At 32.6% G+C, this 23,594-nt stretch overlaps 1 protein-coding gene across 2 annotated transcripts in view; it reads left to right on the top strand.

The window, feature by feature from the left end:
• Window positions 1-23,594, top strand: part of LOC145271189 (protein-associating with the carboxyl-terminal domain of ezrin-like) — a 206,997-nt gene that overhangs the window by 101,760 nt on the left and 81,643 nt on the right. The window contains exons 3-5 of one of the 2 annotated variants that reach the window (XM_080126812.1): window positions 12,536-12,706; window positions 15,828-15,859; window positions 19,769-19,868. In XM_080126812.1, coding sequence (XP_079982938.1) covers window positions 15,845-15,859; window positions 19,769-19,868 — 115 coding nt within the window. In that variant the 5' untranslated portion in view covers window positions 12,536-12,706; window positions 15,828-15,844. The remainder of the gene's footprint in view (window positions 1-12,535; window positions 12,707-15,827; window positions 15,860-19,768; window positions 19,869-23,594) is intronic. The other variant, XM_080126757.1, reaches the window with a different exon arrangement.

Genomic DNA, 23,594 nt, shown 5'->3' with positions numbered 1-23,594 from the left:
AAAGAAAAAAATTCCTGATATTTCTAACTGCAAGAGAGAAATGTAGCATGTTATAAAAAGAAACCAAAGAAATTCATTATTAACAGGTCAATGCTTAGTGCCCCCTCCCTTACAAGGTTCATTCATTCAGATCTATTGTGATCAAAACTACAAAAGAGTTAACTTGAAAAGAAGTATGCAGGGCTCTACATTGCGAGTAAAAATTTAAAAAAAAACGCTTATCTTTTTGGCGACTGTTTTTTTTACTGACAAATCTTCTAATAGTGAATGAAAATGCTTTTTCAACTTATATTTTCTTAAAACGAGCAAAGTCAAATTATTTAAACAGTAAAAGGTTTAATAGTCCAATATACTTTTTTTTTTCTTTTTTTAAAAGAAGGCTTTTGAAAGAAATATCTCTAAAATGAAATTGATCACGTATTATTTTGCAAAATTTGGACAGTAGTCGGCTTCTTTTGAAGTTTAAAAAAAAACGACCCCATACCTATCTCTTCCAAACCTAAAGTTATTAAATAACCCCTTCGTTAATTCAAGGGTAATTAATTCAATTCAGTCAAGTTGTTTTTTTTAAAATTTCATTGAAATAAAATCCATTTTTTAAATTTTTTTCTCCAGAAAGATTAAACCCTGAATTTGATTATATTAAAAGCAGAATAATATAATCTTTTTTCTAGAATTTTAAATTGAAAATTAAAAAAAAAGTGTTTGACGCAGTTTTTTGCCGAACGAAAAATAAATTAATATATATATTTTTAAAAGGTGTTGTAATCAATTAATTTTTATGTCTAAATAATATTTACGATTAATTAAATAATTTCATTTTAAAAAGTTTTTATAAATAGAATTTTACTTAAGACTTATAGTTTAGCAATATTGAACCGCATCAACCATGTGTGAATTGAACACAGTCAACCAAAAGAAAAATTCAAAAGAAATGCATATTTGCATTTCATTATGTAAACTTTTATACATTGGTTTCAAAAATTAAATTCTATAAGTTTTTTTTTTTTTGTTAACTACTGGTTGGTACAATTTACCGCTCCATCCCTTTATATTTTTTTCTTTTTGTCTTTTTTAGCGGATTATTTTCAATTAATTATCCAAATAAGTGACTAGCTTTAAAACAAAATTTAATAGTAATTTATTTGTTTACAGATAAACTGAATTTTCTAATATGGCCTCAAAGTCCAAAAAAAGTCTTGCATGGAAACTTTTTGAAGTTGATGAAGATCATGAGTTGAAAGCCATTTGCAAAGTCTGTCAAATTAAAATATCGCGAGGAATAAAACCATCTAACATGACCACAACCAACATGTTAAAACATTTAACTATGAAGCATCCAAATGAATTGGAGGAGCAAAATAAAAAAGAAAAGGAACAAAACATTACCAACTAGTCACTCAGAGCAGTTTTATTAGTGTGGGTCGAAATCGCAGTGTCTTTTTTTTTTTGCCTAAGTCACCAATTTTTTTAACCTTCCTTAACTTCAAAGAGTAAATACAATATATACAACTAAAAAAATAATTTTTAAAAATGCTGATTCTATTCATGAAAAATTCTTTTAACTAGAAATTAAAACTTAGGTAAAGATAGCTGACTGACAGCAACAGGAGCACTGGTTAACTACTGAACCACATGGAAAGGTGTGGGGGAGGAAAAAAGGAAATTAAAGGATAATAAATTATGATAACCGTCTTTGAAAGGCACTAAACTCCTAAAATTTACTTCTTTAAAATTTTAGGCGGCATTCCCCGGCGATTTTAAAGCACTCTCTCTCCAAAAAAAAAAAAAAAAAAAAAGATTTAATTTTTAAGTTTGGGAAAGATATATTATAACCGAATTCCTGTATGAAGACTGGATCTACTTTATTGGACGTTAATTTATGAGATAAGTAATTTTTCAATGTTTAATGTTTTTAAAGTTTCAATTATCAATTAAATTTTTTTAATTGCGTTTTTTTTTTCAATTTATTTATAAAAAAAACAGGGTTTAAAATGTATTTCTCAAGGTAACAAGCTTCGAAATAAGTCTAATTAAAAAAAATCACTTAATTTTTAATTTCGACAACCCTGAGAATTTAATTATTAAAAAAATATTGAAATGTGACATTTTTTTTATTTAACATTTCTATTAGTTCAATTAATTTTCTTTCAATAATTCATTTCACTCAACAAACTTCACCATTTTTGTTTTGTTTTATCTTTTTCTGTAATTTTGGTAACTATTTTTGCTCAATTTTATCTAGTATTTCATTTGTTTTTTATAGTGGTATCATTTTTATATGTGTTCCTTTGATATACCCTATTTCAAAATTAGTTTGGCTAAACTTATTCTTCACGTTAGAAACAACGTGTAAAAGTAATGAAAAAGTAAGAAAAAACAATAGGTGTTAACTACTCTTTGTGAATTATGGAGGTCTGAAGAACTGCCGTCACAAATACAACTATCAATAGCCAAACAAAAAATCGTTTTTTTAAATTCCTTTACTTGTAACTTTTCGCTATACCTACCTTTTGGTATAAAACACAAAAACTTTCGATTAATGGTATTTCTCAAATATGGTCGTTAACTTTGGAAGGGTTATTTTGTATCTACAGCACCATGTCACGTGGTATATTGTTTTTTTTCATTACGCACGTTCATTTATAAATTATTAAATTAAATATTTATCTTTTTTTATATTTAATTAGTATATATTTTCTTTCTCTTCCGCTATATCTTTTTATTTAATTCATTAAATCTGTAAATTATGAGGACCAAAATAATGAATCGTGTTAATTTATTCTCTAATTTTCTTGTTTTTGTTCTGTTATATAAATTCTATTTCATTTGTTTCTGCTCTGAAGGATAAATTCTATTTTCTTTGTTTTTTTTCTGTATTCCAATTAAGTAAAATAAATTTTCTCTAAAATAAATGTTGCTAATTTTTCCGTTTAGTTTACTATATAATAATTTTATTTAAACCAAAACACGACGGTGTAGATATAAAATATCTCTTCCAAAGTTAGGGAACATATTTGGGAACTACCGACCATAAGTATAAAACTACCTGGTATATTTCAAAACAATAATTCCCTAGGAATCAGAATCGGAATCGTACTTGGTATCGGAATCGTTAATCAATATTTTCCTGGAATCGGAATCGTATAAAAATTAGGAATCGTCCCAACACTAATCACTACCCAATCATTCTCAAAAGCCATGAAAAAATATTTGAACATCCACCAAGATGGAAACTTAACAAAGCTAATTGGGAAAAATTCAAGAATCTCTGCTCAGAACAATTGACAGAAAACAACATTGATACAATCGAAACATTTACACAAACATTAATATTAATAGAAGAAGAGTACATTCCTAAAAACACTACTTCAGGAAAAAGAATAGACCATGGTTTAACAAAGGATGTAAAGAATCAATAAATCTACAAAAAGCAGCGTTAAGAAAATTTAATAAAGAACCAACAACAGGCAACTTAATTGAATACAAATTACATAAAGCAAAATCACGCAGAATAATAAAGAAAGCCAAAAAAGAATGCTGGCAAGAATATGTCAGCAAGATCAATGTTTCCACTAAACCAAAGACAGTTTGGGAAATGGTTAAAAAAAATTTCTGGTAAACATAACCCGATACCAATTAAACATCTTTTTACTGAAAATACCAAAATAACAGAAACGAAGGCTATAGCGAACAAATTAGCCAAAACATTTTCAGAGAACTCTACTTCAAAAAACTATAACAAAGAATTCCAAACCATCAAGGAAAATATTGAAAAGTACAAGCTAAACTTCAATTCCAAAATCTTTGAAGATAATGAACTGTTTTCAATAGGAGAATTGGAAAATTCCATAAACAAATCGCACAATGCAGCCGTAGGACCAGATGAGGTCCACTATAGTTTTTTGAAAATACTTCCAAAAACTTCATTGGAATTTTTACTAAAAATCTACAATGACATCTGGATTAAAAAGTTCCCAGAATCTTGGAAACATACAACGATTATTCCAATACCAAAACCAGGAAAAGATTTTTCAGATCCTGGAAATTATCAACCAATTCACTAACAAGTTGTATGTGCAAAACATTAGAACGAATGGTAAATCATTGCCTAATTTCGTATTTAGAAACAAACAAACTAATAACCAATGCACAGTGTGGTTATCGTAAAAATCGTGGATGTCTTGATGATTTTGTCAACTTAGAATGCTATGTCACAGAAGCCTTCATAAGAGGGGAACACGCCACAACTGTCTTTTTCGATCTAGAAAAAGCTTACGATACTACCTGGAAATTCTGAATTATGAAAGATCTATTTAAAGGTGGACATCCCGAATGTATTCAAAATTTTTTAACGAACAGAACCTTCAGGGTACGCATAGGGTCTACTCTAAGTGATATAGATAAATAGGAAGAAGGTGTGCCACAGGGTAGTATATTATCAACAACCTTATTTAATATAAAAATCAACAGCATAGTAAAGGAACTTACCCCCGACATAAATAGAACATTGTACGTGGATGATTGCTCTATCATTCCAAGCACATCCATACTATTGAAAGAAAATTGCAACATAGCATAAACAAAATGAATAAATGGGCAAAAGAAAATGATTTTAAATTATCCAAAAATAAAACCAAATGTATTCATTTTTGCAATCAACACAAATTACACAATGATCCCAAATTACAACTCGATGGAGAAGATATCACCTTTGTTGATGAATACAAATTTTTAGGAATGGTTTTTGATAAAAAAAAAAAAACTAAATTTTATTCCACATAAACTATGTTAAAAAAAATGTAATAAAGCACTTCAACTTCTGCGTGTTGTGGCCCATACGAACTGGGGAGCTGACAGGCAGACCTTAAACCTGTACAGATCCCTAATTCTATCAAAAATTTATATATATATATATATATATATATATACACACACACACCAAGCAGCAAGAAAATCCTATGTTAAACTTTTAAATCCCATTTACCATACAGGACTGAGACTTGCACTGGGAGCTTCCAGACCATCCCCTGTAGAAAGTTTGTATGTCGAAGCAAATGAGCCTCCACCTAACCTCAGATATAACAAGTTAGCACTGCTATATTATACAAAATTGAAGGCAGATCCCAACAATCCTGCACACGACTGCACATTTTATCCCAAGTACAAACATTTATTTCAACAAAAAGAAAAAGCCATTAAAACATTTGGCCTACGAATGGAACCCATTATTGAAGAAGCAGAGATCTGGATAACAAAAATTCACAAAACATTTACTTCAAAAATACCTCCTTGGAACATTATAGTACCAAAAGTTTACTTAAACACTGTAAGGGAAAAACTCACCCTCTTGTTTATCAAGAAGAATTTGATCAAATCAAATACAATTATTCTAAACATGCATATATCTTTACGGACGGCTCAAAACAGGAAGATGCAACAGGCTGCACAGCTGTATATAATAAAAAAATTTAAAAAAAGCATCTCTTGAAAGAAACCTCAATCTTTATTGCAGAGGTTTGTGCAATAGATTTAGTACTTGATTTCATCTCCAGAGATAACAACACAAAATATGTAATTTTCTCCGACTCGCTATCAGCTATAACAGCAATAAAAACGCAAAAGTCTAACAATCCATTGTTAGTAAAACTACAGGCTAGAATAAGCAAATTTTTAAAAACAAAAGAAATTGTGCTCTGCTGGATACCTAGCCGCATTGGTATCATAGAAAATGAATTGGTAGACACAGCAGCAAAGGCTTTTCTGAATGAAAATCCAGATGAAAACTTTAAAGTTCCCGATACAGATTAAAAAAAATATATAAATGAATGCATTAAAAAACCATGGCAAATTTATTGGAATGGTTACATTAACAATAAACTATATGCCATTAAACTAACAATTGGTAATTGGGAACAATATTCCAGGAAAAATAGAAAGGAAGAGGTTGTATTGACGAGATTGCGTATAGGTCACACATACCTAACCCAATCATATTTACTTAAAGGAGAAGACCAGCCAATGTGTATTGCATGTCAGGTTCTGTTGACAAAACATTTTCTTACTGAATGCATTATAAGATGAAAATATTACAAAGACAGCAATATAAAAGAACTTTTCTAAAACATAAAAGTCTAACACATAATCGATTACCTTAAAGAAATTGGTTATATACAAAAATATAGATTTTCATATACATGTGAATAAGCAAGACAATTAATACAAATCGATACGGATTAATATTTGTAAACTAATCCTTTGCACATTTAATATAGATAAGTATAATTAAATAAAATTTTACTTTCTTATACGAATTAACACAAACGTAACTACACCTTAGTAGTAAATATTTAGTAATGTAAATTTAACACACGTAATGCACATTTATTTTAAATATTTTTACGCAAATATAACACTTTTATACAAATTTACATAAACGCAAATACACCTGAGTAGCAAATATTTATCATTGCAAATTTACACACACATAATGCAAATTCATATTAAATATTTTTATCTATTACAAATTTACTCACATTTTAATACATTTTATGCATTTACTTTTTTTATTTTTGTATTAAAATGTTTACCAATTTAATCAAATCTTAATGCAAACTATACTTCAACTATAAATATATTTATTCAAATAATTTTGTTTATAAAAAAAAAATATACTTAAACACTAAACCACGATTCGGCATAAAATAACCCAACAAGGGTGGACATGTCGTTAAACTCAAAAAAATAAAAAAATGCTCTACCTGTTTTCAAGAAGAATGAAATGTCTCATTTGCAGCAACTGAAAAAATTGATAAGGAACTGGATTGGCTACAAAAGGCTGGAATACTATCGAAAGTGAGCACCAGTGATTAAGCAGCCCCTACCGTATATGTGAGCAAAAAAGACTAATCAGATTTGTGTATGTGCAGATTTCTCCACGGGCCTGAATGCAGCTCTAAAAGACAATCCCCTCCCCACACCAGAGGAGGCATTCAAAAAACTAAATGGTGGTAAAATATTTTTGAAGATGGATTTAAGCAATACGTACTTACAGATCCCCATTGAGGAGGAATGTTCTAAACTCATCCGCATCAATGCACATTGTACAAGTTTGAGAGATTAACTTTTGGGGTCAAGGTAGCAACTGCAATCTTCCAACAGGTCATGGTCATCATGCTGGGCAGCCTTAACTTCACTTGCACCTACTTGGATGACATCGTCATTGCCAGTAAATCCACAGGCGAGCATCGCAAACACGAGATTTTTAAAAGAATTCAAAGCTTTAGTTTTAAAGTGAAAGAAGCTAAGTGTGACTTCGTCATGAATGCAATAAAATACCTAGGTCACATAATTGATAAAAATGGTAGACACCTGACCCGGAAAGAGCAGAAGCCATAAAGAACATAATAATGTGCAAACACTCCAAAGCTTTCTGGAACTGGCTAACTACTACCAAGTCTTCATAAAAACATGCATGACTTGTGAGCCCCTACTTAAGAAAGAAAAAAGCCTTGGATTGGATGCCTGAATGTTAAGCAGCATTTGAGGAAATCAAGGATACTTTAACATCAGATCTTTTTCTTGCACACTATGATCCAAAGCTGAAAATAATAGTAGCGAGCAACTCTTATGGTGTTGGAGCTTGTATACTTCATGTAATGCCTGACGGTACCGAAAAAACGATCGTCCATGCATCTAGATCGCTACTATCAACCGAGAGACAGTACTCGAAGATCGAAAAGGAGGCACTAAGTATCATATTGGCTGTAACAAAATTTCATAGATACTTACATGGCAGAAAATTTTTTGCAAACTGACTATAAGCCGTTACTTACGATCTTTGGATCCAAAAAATGGCTTACTGACATAGACTGCTCAGATGGGGTACAATCTTACTGAATTATAATTTTACACTGGAGTATTTGTCATTAAAACAAATTTTCCATGCTGATAGCCTATCTAGACCTATGGAAAGGGAACCTTTTGAGGATTCCATCATTGCTGCTCTTCGTACTGATTGTGAAATAAAAACAATGATATGCAACACAATCAGAGAGCTTCCAGTATCCCTACCTGAAAATAAAAGAGAAGCAGATAAGGATGACTACGACATCAAAAACAAGATCGTCATGAAGGATGACAATGTTCCTGAAGTATTCTCACTTTGCGACGAGATCTTAACATATGACGAAAGAGTGGTGATTCCAAAAAGTCTTTAGAAACAAATTCTACGCGATTTTCACACAGGACACTCTGGAAAAAAACGAATGAAGAGCTTAATGAAAAGCTACATCTGCTAGTCTAACATGGACAAAAACCTCATGTAGATGATAGACTTTTGCACAGGTTGCGCCTTCGCTGCAAAAGCACCACCCATTACATTAAAACCTTGGTTGAAGACTGACCAGCTGTGGTCTAGAATTCATATCAGTTTTGCAGATCTGCTTGATGATCACTATTACTCAATTGTAGTCGATAATTACATTTAGTGGCTTGAGGTATTATGGTGCAAAAGACAGACAACTGGGACAATGATAAATTGCCTACATGAACTGTTTCCTCGTTTCGTTGTAGTAGACTGCATCGTGAGTGACAATGGAACTCAGTTCACGTTTACAGAGTTCAAAAGTTTTTGTGGCACATTCCAAATTAAACACATCACTACTCCCCAATATGACCAAAGATCGAATGAACAAGTTGAATGCATTGTGGACACTCTCAAAAGAGCACTGAAGAAGGCTCCACGGTACCCCAACAGATGAAGCCCTCCAACAATTCCTACACATGTATAGGATTACACCTAATCCTAACACCCTAATAACAGCCTCACCAGCAAAAACTATGTTTGCACTGGAGGTGAGATCCGTTTTTGACAAACTCTTACCAAAACAGTCAAGATCACAAGTGACTACTTGTGTACTCAGTAAACATTTCATACCAGAAGAGTTTTCTTCAAAAGTTACAGAAATAACACATTCTGGGATGTGAGTACGATCAGTAAGAGTCTGTGATATGGTATATATTGTGCAAGGGCCGAAACATACCCATTAATGTCACCAAAACCAATTAAGATGATGTCGCGCAGATGACACCAGCAATGCCGTTGGAGGAGGAACCAATTGACACTATTTTCAGAGACCTTTGATCTTGAACCTCCCCAAACAACACCTGAACAACGATGGTTGATTCAGAAAAGATAGGTCACCAATCCACTAATGATCGATCCTAAACGAAAAAAGTACTAACAGCTTTTATGAACAAAAAGGAGGGGGGCATTGGGGATGCACCCTTACTGCCTGGAATTAACTAGTCCATGACATCACTTCCGGGTAACGAGGACCGGTTTACTAAGTCAGCCAGAGATAGACACAGAGAGTGAGCCAAGATATAGCTCAATTACTAATTTCTTGTATTTTCGTTAAAACATATTTAACTGTTACTGTGTTTTCTTCGTCAATTATTCAACAACTTACACTACAACAGTTTTTAATTTCTGCATGTCAATAATGAAAAATTTATTTCTCAGTATAAAAGTATAAAAAGACTGAAGAGAAAAATGGCAAATTTTTCCCATTTTGATACAAATTTCAAATATCAATTCATATCTTGGCAGCTATCTGATATAATTAGTTTTGGCGAAGTTAAAAATTTCAATGGTGACCCTAATGATAATAATGAATGTTTATATAGTTTTTTCAGTCATTCAAGTTATTTTAAATATAACATTTATATTATTAATAAAACTAATAAATTTAATTTACCAGTTTTTACCTCAAACATTTACCTTGCATTCTGTTTCTAAATATGCAATTCAGCAGTTTCCTTGTTTGGCTTCTGTTATCAGCGATTTGAAAGATGAAGAGCTTGTATTATATGGTGAATATATGGAAAATATGCATGAGGATATGTAAACATGGTTTAGTGATGGTTGTACTGACTTGGGTTTTAATTGCTTTCAAAATTAATGTTGCCGATATAAATATATCTGTGCAAAAGCCTCTCATGAAATTACAAAGTGATGAAAAGTCACTAAATGCTGGAAGATTTCCTTAGCTGATGGCTTTTCTTAAAACACTTGCCTTTTGAATTTCCTTCCTGCTCACTTTTTTCCCAATCATGCCAGCAGGCAGAAATTTAAATGCAATGTGAACAAACATCTTGCTGTTCAACTCCCCATCCAGGTTGTCTTGTATAAATCTGGTCCCCCATCACAGTAGTCCCTTACACCTTGGGGCAATATAGCTTGTCTGGATCAGATAAAAGTATTTCAAAATAAAACAATCTTCCAGTATCACACTTCATGAATGTTTGTCTTAATTCATCAAGATTTGGTAGATAGTATTGTCTTGATTTTTCCCTATTTCATTTTCTATTGAATTTAGATCAAGAGCGATTATTCTCTGCTCTCTGAACCATTCTTTTGTAAATTTTGCTATGTAGAGCAATATCAAGATAGAAAATAAATTTGTTTTCCTCAGTCTATGGGACAAGGAAAAGATCTTTGGACAACATTAACTGACCTTTCCACAAAACTGATGCTTCTAAATGATGACAGACTCCAAATTCCAAGTAGAGGACATTTAATACTTTTTTCATGCCTTTGAGATTATATTTTTACACATGACTTTTCAGGGTTCCAATTACGTAATGAAATACAGAATCTTGATTCATCATTGCAAATGACCTGATTTTATTGATTAAAAGACCAACTTTGATCTCTAGTTTAAAAAAAATAAACATCAATGGTGGCTTCAAAATTAGTATCCTGCTGATATATTCAAACTGATGGAGTCTCCTAAATGATATAAATTGAGAAGCTATATCAGCATCATTTCTTGATTTGAAAATGTTTACTACAATTGGTTAAGTTGATTAAAAAATTTTGGTAACATTCATCATTTAGAATTGCAGTTGGGCAGTTTTTAATAAGTTTGTTTTATCATCTTTGAGATGACAGACTGGGAGCATCTCATCTGGACAACTATCTCCTTTTGGGTATTGTCAACATCTCATAATATGAATAATGGCGTTTTGTGTTTCTGATATATCCATATCTCTTACCATTGATGATACTGGCCAACAATATGCTGAACACTAAAGATTTTACTTGTTTGACACATAATATTCATGAAATGACTGTATTGCGAATGAGTAGCTTGTATTCATAACAGAAGCAGCCTTGGATCGCTCTATCTGATCAGCCAGTGTTCAGGACGTGGTGAACTTGTTGCAAAGAGCTGACCCAACTAACCCAGGGTGAATGATGCAACCATGACCCTAATTAAATGACTATATAGTTGAATCATTAAATAAATTTCAATGGTCCAGGAGAAAATGCCAAGGAGAATTATTTATATATCGAGTTGATATAATTTTCATCGTAAATTATCCAATTTTAAACTTATTTTAATGTGAAACATTTTAATTGCATTGAATTAGTTTTGTAATTGGCTCAGTTTTTTTTTTTTTTTTTAATTTTATGATAATAATTTGAATAATTTTATATGTTTTTAAAGTTAACTAAAAAGGCAGATGAAGCACTTTAGTCTTGGTAGACAATCATCTATAAAAGCACTGGTCTCCATGAGTTCACCAGCAAAAGTATTTAACTCAAAAATTTCGCCTAAAATAAAAAATGATTTCCAAAGAAATAAAAAATTTTTTTTTTTTTTTTCCTCCAACATTTTCAACTTTTAATACAATTCCATTCTATGATCCATCGGAAATAAAGTCTTCTGTTTGACTTTATTATTATTATTTTTTATTTATTTTTTTCAATAACTAAATTTGGTATTTTGGCCTACATTGGATGATCCATTTTAATAAAGTTGCAGAAAATCTTTTGCAATTTGTTCTCCATAACTAATCACTGTATATTTTGCTTTTCTGTATGGGTAAAATGGCAACTATTGAGTTACAGTTTTACTTATAAGAATTTCTCACAAAGATTTTGTTACAATATTTTTGATACGTAATGAGAGCGGGTATAATCCCTGAAAGTTGGGAGATTCTATTTATAAAACCGGTCAATAGGAACTAATGAGTCAAATTGAATCATGTTTTGCTAGCAACCAATCAGAGACCAGAATCGCTCCATAAAAAGTTAATCTTTTAGCATTCCAGCACATAATTTTTTCGTGCCAACACTAGAAGGAGCTTTTACTTGCAAAATTATGAAGTCCAGAACCTGTACAGAGCAGCGACCCACTGAAAATTCTTCATATCCAGGACTTGTATGGAATAGCTGCCCATCAGAAACTTTTCTAAAATTAAACATGGCTTCCAATTCAAGAGATTTGGATCTAGGGTGTTAGCTGTGCTATCACAGCACTTGTCTTTTAAACTCGTAACTTTTTGTATTTTTATACATGGGTTATCTGCTCCTCTAAGTTTTTCTGACCCACGCACCACATAATAAATAATGAAAAATAAAGCATTACTATAAAACAGAAAGGTAAAGGAATTTTCATGTTTAAATTTTGCTATCACACACACACACACACATATATGATTGGTTTCTCTAATGTTTTCACAGGTAAAAATCTCACATAACAATATCTGCAAATCTTCAATTTTTGTTACCAATGATGGCAGTTGGAAATTGGGTGGCTTTGAACATGCTTGTCATTTTAAAGACCTGACTGCTAAATTCTTGGATAATTGCAGAGCTTTAAGGTGTGAAAAGACAATCAGCCCAGAAGAAAAGGTGTGTGTATTTTAAATTATTTTTTATTTATTTATTTTTTTAAATTAGTTTTCGCTTGTATTCAGAGGTTTTTGCACTTTATAATGGATTTCTTTAAAATTGAGCTTATTCATGTAAATATTTCATGTTGGTGAATAATAATGCAGAATTATTGTTTTGACTTGATGCTTTTTATCAAGTATGTTTCATTTAGTATTTCTTTCAATCTTTATCTGTGCCTAAAACTAAACAAAAATTCCGTGAACAGTTTCTTTCCTAGAACTGTTAGTCTTTGGAATATAATACTGTGTACTGCTTCCCAACTGACTATAGCACATCATTTTCAAATCTAATGTAAATAAATACTTGTTGAGCTGTGCTCTTAAATAATCAAGCCCTATCCAAGTTTCACCATTACTGATCATGCTGTCTCACCATCTACCTAACACTTATTAAGCCTTATCCTAAAGTGGCCCCAGGCTTTGATAAGCAGTGAAGCCCCCAAGTAAAAAAAAAAAAAAACCTTTCTGTTTAAGCAAAATAAGAAAAAAGTAAAGCAAATGTCTTTTTTACAAATCAAGTATTAAGATTGTTTGTTTTTTTTTATATAAAATACATGATAGTAACAATAATTATGTACCTAAATGACCAGTTCTGTTTGCAATATAACAAAAAAGCAAATCGCTTACATCCTCTTTATAAATCAAGTATTAAGATTGTTTTTTTTAATAAAAAATGACTAATACAAATAACTGTTTTAGTGACAACTATCTTGTTAAACTGACAATTTCATTTACAATATAGTAAAATGATAAATCAATTACATTCTTTTTAAAAATCAAGTATTAAGATTTATTTATTTATTATTTTCAATAAAATAAATAACATAACTGATCAGTGACAACAATGATTGTTTTGTTTAAACTAAAACAAAAAAATAACTTAAGTTTTTTTTTTGTTTTGTTTTTCCCCCTAGTATTATGATTGTTTTTTGTGTTTTTTTCTCTTGAAAATTACCAACTTGGTATTTTTTTCATTATACAGACATGTTATTTCTTAGATAGGATTTTTAAGTTAAATTCAATTATTCAATATAAATAAAACAGGACATTCACATATGAAATTTTGGCTAGTTTCTTTTCATTACAATTTCTCTCAATTTATAAAACAAAACAAACTATTTGATTTTTTTTTTTTTTTTTTTTTTTTTTTTTTAACTTCTTAGCTTGCTTATGCAAAAAAACAGACAAATAACGTTGAGGTAATTTAATTTTTTTTTTCAAATAGATCTAACCTAATTAAATATACTTAATGGGTTGTATAACAAAAAATGGTCAAAATTATCGATTAGAATTATTTAAAAAAAATATTCAGGATGTGCTCTTAGTATATATTTGCTTACAACTTGACCCTAAAAAGATAGCTACCAGCCATCTTAAATCAATGTATGCAATATTTTCTGGAACATAACATCCATGTGGCCTAATATGATTACGAGTGTATATATGCAACATTGCATATACATATATCCAGAATAAAATGTGACTGACCATTTCCACCCTACAATTCCAGGCACACACACACACACACACACACACACCTATCTTTACCACTTTTTGAACTCCTAACCATTCTTTTCTTATCCTCAATTTTAGTTAGGAATCACTCTCCTTATCCATAATATAACTTACCCACCTACCTTTTCTTATTGCTTGATCATCGCCATATACTAGTGCTCATCATTAATTTATCTTGTTTTTCATAATTATTCTATCATTCTAACATTTTAAAATATTCATTAATCTTTCTTAAACTTTATTTCTATTTTATTCTTTTTTATAATTTAGAAATGTGTTTGGCATTTCCTTTTATTTCAATAATCATTGTTACCTTCATACTTTCATATCTAGCTCTTATTCAACCCCCTCTATATCCAGTTCTTGTAAGCCATCAATATAAACTCATTGGCTGTTAATTTTTTTTATAAATATTTGTATATTTCATATTTTTCACAATTAGTCAGTTGACTGAGGATGAAACTAGTGATTTTCGTAGCCTAACAGGCCAAAGTTTCCAAACCTTTTCAAATTGCTGGTATAATTAACAGAATTACCAATAATAAATATACTCTAACAAACATAATTGAGCCATGTGTGTTTATTCCTTCTGCTATATTCTCTTTATACCTAGGTATTTCGAAGCCTAATGCTTCTCATCAGAAGAGAGGATAGGAGATTAGGTTGCAAACATTTCAATGCAACATCTAGCTAGGAGGATATTAATGTAACTGGTATATAGGGGAGTGAGGGTTGAGGAGTGAACATTAACAGAAGTCTCTCTAGAGTTCTTTCGGCTATTATCTAATCAGGAAAAAAATTGATAGCAATGAAAATAAAGAGAAATGGGGATCTTTTTAATATATATATATATATTTAAGGGGCCAAAAGATGATTAAAATAAGCAATATATTTATTTATTCCAGGTTTATCCAAAAGTATTTACTTATTTCAGGTTAAAAATATCCCAAATAAAAACCATTAAATTTCAACGAGGTTGTTTATAGTGCTCAATTAAAAAGCGCAAGATATGATTTTATTCAATTTAGGTAAACAAAATTACCATAAGTCGTAACAATAAATGTACTGTTTCAGTCTTAAAAGATATTATCAGGGGACCTCTGGTCTTAATCTACGCAAGTCATTTAATGAAAATGGAAACCAAATAAAAGAATAAAAATAAAAAGAAAGAAGAGAAAAGAAGGAAAAGTTTTGAAGACCTTTTCTTAAAACCAAACAACCAGACATACATGAGTTTTTTAGAAAGGGGATGCTGGTTTAATCAACTATAATGAAAGTGTCTTTTGATGCTAAAATTATTTCAGAATGCCCACGTGTTTTATATATTTGGAAATAATAAATCAGCCAAGTAAAAGCCAGATATTAGAGGGGATGTCACAATGATAACAGAGCTATCATTTTGGTCAAAATATGACCCTGTTAAGTGACGACTTTCAACTTCAAGAATTTATTTACATTAGATTTGAAAATGACTGTGCTATAGTCAGCTGGGAAGCAGTCCACAGTATTATATTCCAAATTCATTGGAATGACAAAAACTCTTTTTGTTTTTTTTGTCATTTCAGGTCTGGCTTCTTGATTGATGACACCCGACGAGGTCAGCTTTATTATCGTTATGGCATAATGTAATTTGTTTACTAAAAAGCAAATAAAATATCTTGCTCTTTTTATTGAGCACTGTCAATAACCTTATGATATTCATTAGATTTTACTTTTGGATACCTGTAACTATATATAAGGGGGGTACAAGTTATTCTTAATCTATTGTTCAGTATTTATGAGTAAAGATTTATTCATTCAAGAAGTGTCCTGTCTGGTACAGGCATTGATGGCTATGGCTCTCCATCTATCTCTCTCCCTCGGGGCATTCATGAATTCATTGTTGCTCATCATTTTTGATGTTACCCAGGTATTGAGACTGTCAATGTATGTTTTTCGTTGTCATCCTCTGCTTCTTCTACTCATGATCTTTCCTGTCCAACTAATCTGTTCTGTTTCGCTTTTTCTGTAGACATGGTCCATAAACCTCATTTGTCTTTTTCGTACTGTTCTTATTAGACATTTTTGTGTTTGCCATTTCTAATACCTTCAAGATTATTTTCTTTTCTGCCCAGGATATCTTCAAAATTCTCCTCAAGAACCAAGTTTCAGTTGCCTCTAGTCTCTTCCTTGTGTTGTTGGTGATTGTCCAACACCCACAACCATATAAAAGAACAGACCATATATACATTCGGAGTATTCTGAATTTGGTGTCTATTTTAATAGTTCTGTTGTTCATGATTGATGACAGCCGCTTGAAGGCAACTTTGCATTTCAGTAGTGTACCTTCCATCAGATATGATTCAGTATCTCAGATATTTGAATTTATTAACTTGTTTAATTGGTACACTGCGACTTTGTAGCTTGCATGTTGGAGCTTGGGTGTTCTTGGACACTCATGCTTACTGTTTTTGAGATGTTTTAAACAAATCCTTTACTTTCACTTGCTTCCACCACAGTATCCAGCATGTGTTAGAGGGTTACTCCAGATTATGCTATTAACACAGTGTTGTCTGCATACCTTAGATGGTTAATGTTGTGTCCATTGAAACTTATTCTTTTGATGTCCTCAATTTCTCTCAGTATGTTTTTGCTATAGAGGTTGAATAAATCTGGTGACAATACACATCCCTGGCAGACTCCTCTTATTAATATTTCCTCACTGTAGTCTTCATCTATTCTGTCACCTTTTGTCTCCAATAGAGGCTGCTCGGAATTTTAAGATCTTTCCCATCAATGTTTAGTTTATTTAGCATTGTCATGTTTTACTTTATCAAAGGCTTTTGAGAAATCAAAACACAGGTAGACATCTTTCTGCGTCTGTATACATTCTGTCAGCATCGTCATTGTTAATATGGCATTTCTTGTTCCCTTTGTCTGCAACAAATCCAAAGTGCACTTCTGATATTTCAGATCATATTTTGTTTTGCAATCTCACCAATATTTTCAGAAGGAACTTCAATGTACGGCTCATCAGGCTAATCATTCTGTGGCATTCACAGTCAGTTGTTCCAGGATTGGGATTGTGATGTTGAGATAAGCATATCTGTGGACATCTTTCCAGTGTCATAGATGCTATTGAGAAGAACAGATAGCTTATTAATGCCTATTTTATCAAGTGCTTTATATGTTTCCACTGGCACAGAGTCCGGTCCAACAGCTTTTCCTTTGTTCATTTCTCTGATGGCATTTTCAACTTCTGCCTTCTATTTTGGTCCTTCTTTTGGTTTGGTAATCTCAGGTTGATTTTCTCTGTTGTCATAAAAGAGATTTTCATTATATTCTGATTTTCTCTGTTGTCATAAAAGAGATTTTCAGTATATTCTGCCCATCTGTTTTATCCATCTTTTGATTTTATACAACCGTTATTAGAAGATGATTTCTTGACTGTTACACCATTGATCTTGTTATGCTATTATTTTTGTCCTTTCAATTTCCTCACATTGCTCATTAAGCCATGCCTCCTTTGCCTCACAATAAATCTTTATTTCTTTGTCTATGGATTTATACTTGGTCATCCTTTACTTTTTGTCTGGTCGTTATTTTGTTAAAGATTTCTTGTGTTATCCATTTTTTGTGCTCTTTCTTAGGTTTTAGAGGGATGTTCTCTTCTATCATCTCCTTGATGCTAATCTTCATCTTTTCCTATTGATTTTCTACATCAGTGACCGCCTCCAAGGCCAAAAATCTGTTATTAACTGCCACTGAAAAACTGTCTTTAAGTGCACTGTCCATCGTTAACAATTTGGTTGTTTTGTCTTTTTAAGGATTTTCCACTTCAAGTCGAACTTGCATACAACAGGGATATTGTTACTACCACAGTTTGCTCCTGGCATAGATTTTCCTGCATTTCAGAAGCAGAATTGGATCAGGATGTAATCGATCTGGTTGCTCTCTCTATCGCCTGGATTCATCTATGTCCACTTTCTTCTTGGATGATTCTCATACCATGTATTTGTTGCAATATATTCATTTTCCATACACCATTCCACCAATCGTTCTCCGCTTTCATTAATTTCACCGAGTCCATATGAGCGAACAATGTTTCCACTTCTATTTCCTCCAAGTTTGGCATTAATATCGCCCATTATAATCTTGACATTGGATGACTTTAGTTGCTTAAGAGTTTCTTTCAGGTTTTCATAGAACAGTCCTATTTCTACATCATCATGATCTGATGTTGGAACATATATCTGTAGGATGCTAATATCAAAAGATTTGGCACTGAGAGTCACTGCCATGATTCAATCTGATACTGGTCAGTAGCCTTTTAGTGTCTTCACAATGTTTGGTGAGATTATTATGCTGATGTCTCTTTAATGCTGTTCTTCACCAGAGAATAGCATTTTATAACCATCTGATGTAAAATCACCTTTGCAAGTACTGAGTTCCATTCTCTTCATTTCACTTTTAACATTATCAAATTTGTCAATCTAGTGCAGGCTTCTTATGTTCCACATTGCCATCTTTAGTTTATTCTTTGCTGGTTGTCGGATAGCAGTTTGATGATAATCAGGTGCCACTTGTCTATCATGGTAATCCTTACTGAGCGAGGTGTTTAGATTCAGAACCCTATTCATGCTGTTTCTCAAATAAAAAGTTTGATGTATTGTCATAGTTTTCTTTGTAGTAGGTTGCAGTTTCTTTCTGTCCGAGCAGTGCCTATACTGGGCGATTGTCCTGACCATTGTACCCAGAGGTATCTTTTGCTGAACACAACAAAATACAAAACCATGAACAGAATTATTTGTTTACTTCCATATTACACCAATCACCTGCTTTCCATGACGTCACGTTACACTGATCGGGGGAACTAAAGTGGGTTCTCAACCATGCCCAAAGGTCTACCATGGACTAGCAGAGGGAAGTTGGCGGTTTACTTTTCCTTTGACAGTAGTGCTGTTCCTCTACCCATAATATTTGTTTAACTGAACTAAATTAAATCAAGTAACAAAGGAGATAAGTAAATTCAAGGGTATAAATAAATTGAGTAAAGATATGAATTTAAAAATTGCTAATTTTGAGATGGAGAATTGTGAAATACCTAGATAATGATTGGAATAAGTTGAAATTTGGACCATGTTTGTTTAGTTATGGAAATGGTTTTTTAATAAGTAAAAAAAAAAAAAAATGGAGCTTGGAGAGGAATGACTTGTAATTTGAGGGCAAATTAGTGCACCTAATAAATGATAAACCCTGATGGTAACATCATTTCTATTTTTAAAATGAATGTTTTTTAATATAAATCTTCCACTCTTACCCCACAAATGTCAAGAAAATTCCCTCACTTGGCAGATTTTGTAATGTCAATTTAGATTATATAGCACTATATTCTTTAAATTGTTTTATCCTCTATATAGGGTTGCGATTATCATTCTCCATAAATGTTTAATGCTCTGAATTATATGAAAGAAGTGTTTTATTACTGCTAATAGTTTTATTAAATATTCCTTGATTTTCTTTGAAGGCTGGAAATCTCTGTGTTGAAGTAAATGCGGAACATGTTTTTGATGCTTATGCTTTTGGAATAGTTTCTACCGAATTGTTAGAACGATTACAAGAATTAGGTGTGTATATTTTCTTAGTTCAATTTTTTCTATTTCTTTTACTCGCATTAAAATTTCAGTAATTCATTTGAAATACTCTTGTTAATCTGATGCTAGAATACAAACTTCAGTGTTGAAAAAGACAAGCATCATAAGTAATAAAATTGTTGTAACATAAGAATAAATGTCTTTTTTTACTTTTCAAATGCCTTTAATTATTATTTTATTACTTTTTAAATGATCTAATGTGCTTTTAATTTTATGCAATACTTTTCAGTGCTTATTTAAATTTCACTTAGCTAAAAAACACAAAAATACAGAAAAATCTTAATATTCGTCATGGAATGAAGACATCATATTCCAAAATTAGCTTCAATTGATTAAGTAGCGTTTTTTTATAAATTAAGAAAATCAAATTTTATAAGGAAGTGCAGCCATATTTAAAAATTTTTTCCAAAATTCAAGACCAACTATTCAATTTGACTACAGAGATTTAAGATGGTTAAAAAATTTTAATTGCTAAAAATCATAAAATTTCATTTAAGAAAATTAAATTAAGAAAATTAAAACTACTTGATTAATTTATGTAATTTTTGAAAACTGAACTGATACTCTGTAATGCAAAATACAACTTCCTGATTCTCAAACGAAAGCTGAAGATATCATTAAAAGTGGAAACATATTTAATACCTACAACTTCCATATATTCGCATCTACTGGAAATCTGCCCATATGTCTATTTACTTTATTATACATACTGAATATGCCATAGCTAATAATTTTCTTCCAATTATACCTGTACTGTATTGTACTTCATATCAAAAATGTTGTTACTGTATTGTACTTCATATCAAAAATGTCTACATTGAATATACATCTTAATCCTCCTGCCACCTAAAATATCCAGAGCTTGGGCAACAAATTTTTAGTTAATTCTTAATATCAAGCCATTCTGTAATGCGTTATCCTATTCCTAAGCCAACATAAAAAAAAGAATTTTAATTATAAATTTAAAGGAAAAATATTAAACCATTAAATTAACTCCTTCCAACAAACCTGTTGCAAATATAGCTGCTTCCACTGCATGAACTTTTATTCACCTCCTCTTCCAGTAACAATGAAATAGCAATGTCCCTTAATCACTTTGAGGAGTGTAATTTTTCAGTAAATATATAACCTTTACAAACTAACCCAGTAACATTAACTAACCATGCGGGGTCACAGAAATACCTGGATTAGAACCCAGGCGAGGGGCAAACGCTCTCTGTGCTGATGGACCCGTACCCAGATCATCCATCTAGGAGAAGGAAAACTCTGAAGCTAAACCTAAGGGGAGGGAGGCCTTTCTGGTCTTGGATGACAACCTTCCTAGAGCTGGTGACTCAAACAAATTACTGATCTGCAAACCTAAATTGCTTAAGGAGTAGATAGGCACTGTCTATCGCCTGACTTCCATACTCTTTCTTTGCCTATTAACTAGGCGTAGAGGTCGAATCACAGTGATTCGACAGAATCACTCAGTGGTCGATCTTGTTTTCTGACTAGGGCAATGAACGCTGTTTCCCCACTTCCAACACATCCCATCCCTCTAAAGCACTTGGAAGTGCTTGAATGCCATAATGCCAGTACAAGTAGATTGGGTTGACCATCGTCTGATGGGTTGAGGGTACCGGATTGACAGTTCCTAGCTGCTGTTTCCGACTGGTAGTACAGGAGCCTTAACTCTCTGGTAGCACTTACAGCGGCTGCTCCATCAACAGTTGAATAATATCGGGATGTTTGTAGTACTATGTTGCACATGAAAAGTGACCTTGCACTCATCCCCGGTAGGCTTTCCTGAGGCCACAATCCTAGTAGATGGAAGGTCAACTGATGGGTCTACTTGTGTTGCATGTCTGGTATTCTACATAACCACTTGCTCAGCACCCCTTACCTAAACTGAAACTCTTTAAAAAAATGACAGTACAAGAAAGAATTACGTTTAAACCAGGCCAAAACTCAAACAAAACCAACTTGCCTCCTCCCTTGAGGCTTGCATTTACGAACATCCGTGAGCTTAGAACTAATTTAAATGATGGAGCATTTCTCCTAACAAACACCCCGGATATTAAGTGAGACTAACCTACACTCCTCCATCCCCTCTAACTACTTTAACATGCTCGGATATCTCCCACTCTGCCGTAAGGATTCTGACAGACATATGCACGGGCTTGGAGTCTATATTCGAAACACTTGACTAGAGAAACAAAACTAGAATCGGACGTTCAAGCCTTTACTTAAAATGCAACATAGCACTTTTATTTTCTCTATTGCTCTCCCTCAACCCAGGACTGTACCCTAATAAACAAAGTCTTGGCAGCATAGATACAGCACTTTCCTTCGACACTAGCGCATAAGTGCATGTATTTGGTGACTTCAATGTCCACCACAGCAACTGGCTTGGATTTTCTACTTACACAGATGCACAACACATAGCTTCTCAATATCTCATTCCCTATCACAGATGGTTACATTTCCAACCTGTTTCGCAGACCAGCAAGAACATCACACATCACTTCTAGATCTGTTTCTGACCACAGTTCCCAATGATTGTGTTACAAATGCTCACAGCCCACTTGGGAAACTGATCATGCAGTGATAATGGTTGAAATCGCCCTAAACTCTAGAGCCAAAACTGAAGAGCCATTGATCAAAACAACGAGATATAAAAAGGCTGATTGGGAAGCCATCAGGGATCTCATTAAAGACACCCCATGGCAAAATATCTTTTCACTTCCTGTTGAACAAATGAGACCACTGAATGGTTCAAAACAGCAATTGAAGCACATGTCCCTCATGGAAATTTTATAGCAAGCCGCACTCTCTCAATGGTTTACTTCTACTTGTGCAGCTGCCATTGTGCAAAGGTAGCCTGCGTACCGCAGATTTAACAGACAGAAGTATATAGAAGCCAGAAGTAAATGTAATAAAGAAATAGCGACAGCTAAGAGAGAATTTACTAAAACTAAAAAATGCATCGAAGCACAGAAATTACGAACCCGTGACTTCTGGAAAATCTACAACAGTGTAGTAAATAATGGGCAATCAACAATTCCCTCCACTATCCAACAATCATGAGATTGTTTGCTCAGCAACCGAGAAGAATAACATGCCTGCCAGTCAGTTTACCTCACTGGACCCTGCTACACCCCCCCCCTCTACCTGACTTTCCTTTGCAGACAGACGCCACACTAGATGATCTGAAAATCACCCCTTCTCAGGAGCATGCTATCATAAAAAATCTTGACACTTCGAATTCATGTGGACCTGATCTGATGCCGGCTGTGCTATTAAAAATGTGCTTCACCGAAGTAGCTCCAGTTCTCTCCAAACTTTACAACAAATGCCTTAATGAATCTTGCTTTCCTGCCTGCTGGAAAACTGCTTCTGTGGTACCAGTTTTCAAGAATTCTGGCGAAAGAACTGACCAGTAAATTATCGCCCCCATTAGCCTCCTCCCACTTTTCACCAAAATATTTGAGTCCATAATTAACCAAGCTCTAGTCCATCACCTTACAGATGCTAAACTTCTGACCGACCAACAATATGGATTTAGACAAGCCTGTTCCACAGCAGACATCCTAACTATAATCTCTGAAAATATATATAATGCATTCACTGGACAAAGCAGATATATCTAAGGCTTTTGACAGGGTATGGTATGAAGGTCTTCTCAGGAAAATCAGATCATACGGTATCACTGGAAAA

Source organism: Euprymna scolopes, chromosome 1 (genome assembly GCF_053919585.1).
Source record: "Euprymna scolopes isolate OS-2025 chromosome 1, ASM5391958v1, whole genome shotgun sequence".
Taxonomy (NCBI): domain Eukaryota; kingdom Metazoa; phylum Mollusca; class Cephalopoda; order Sepiida; family Sepiolidae; genus Euprymna; species Euprymna scolopes.
Note: the sequence above shows the minus strand (reverse complement) of the source record. Positions and strands in the feature narration are given on the sequence as shown.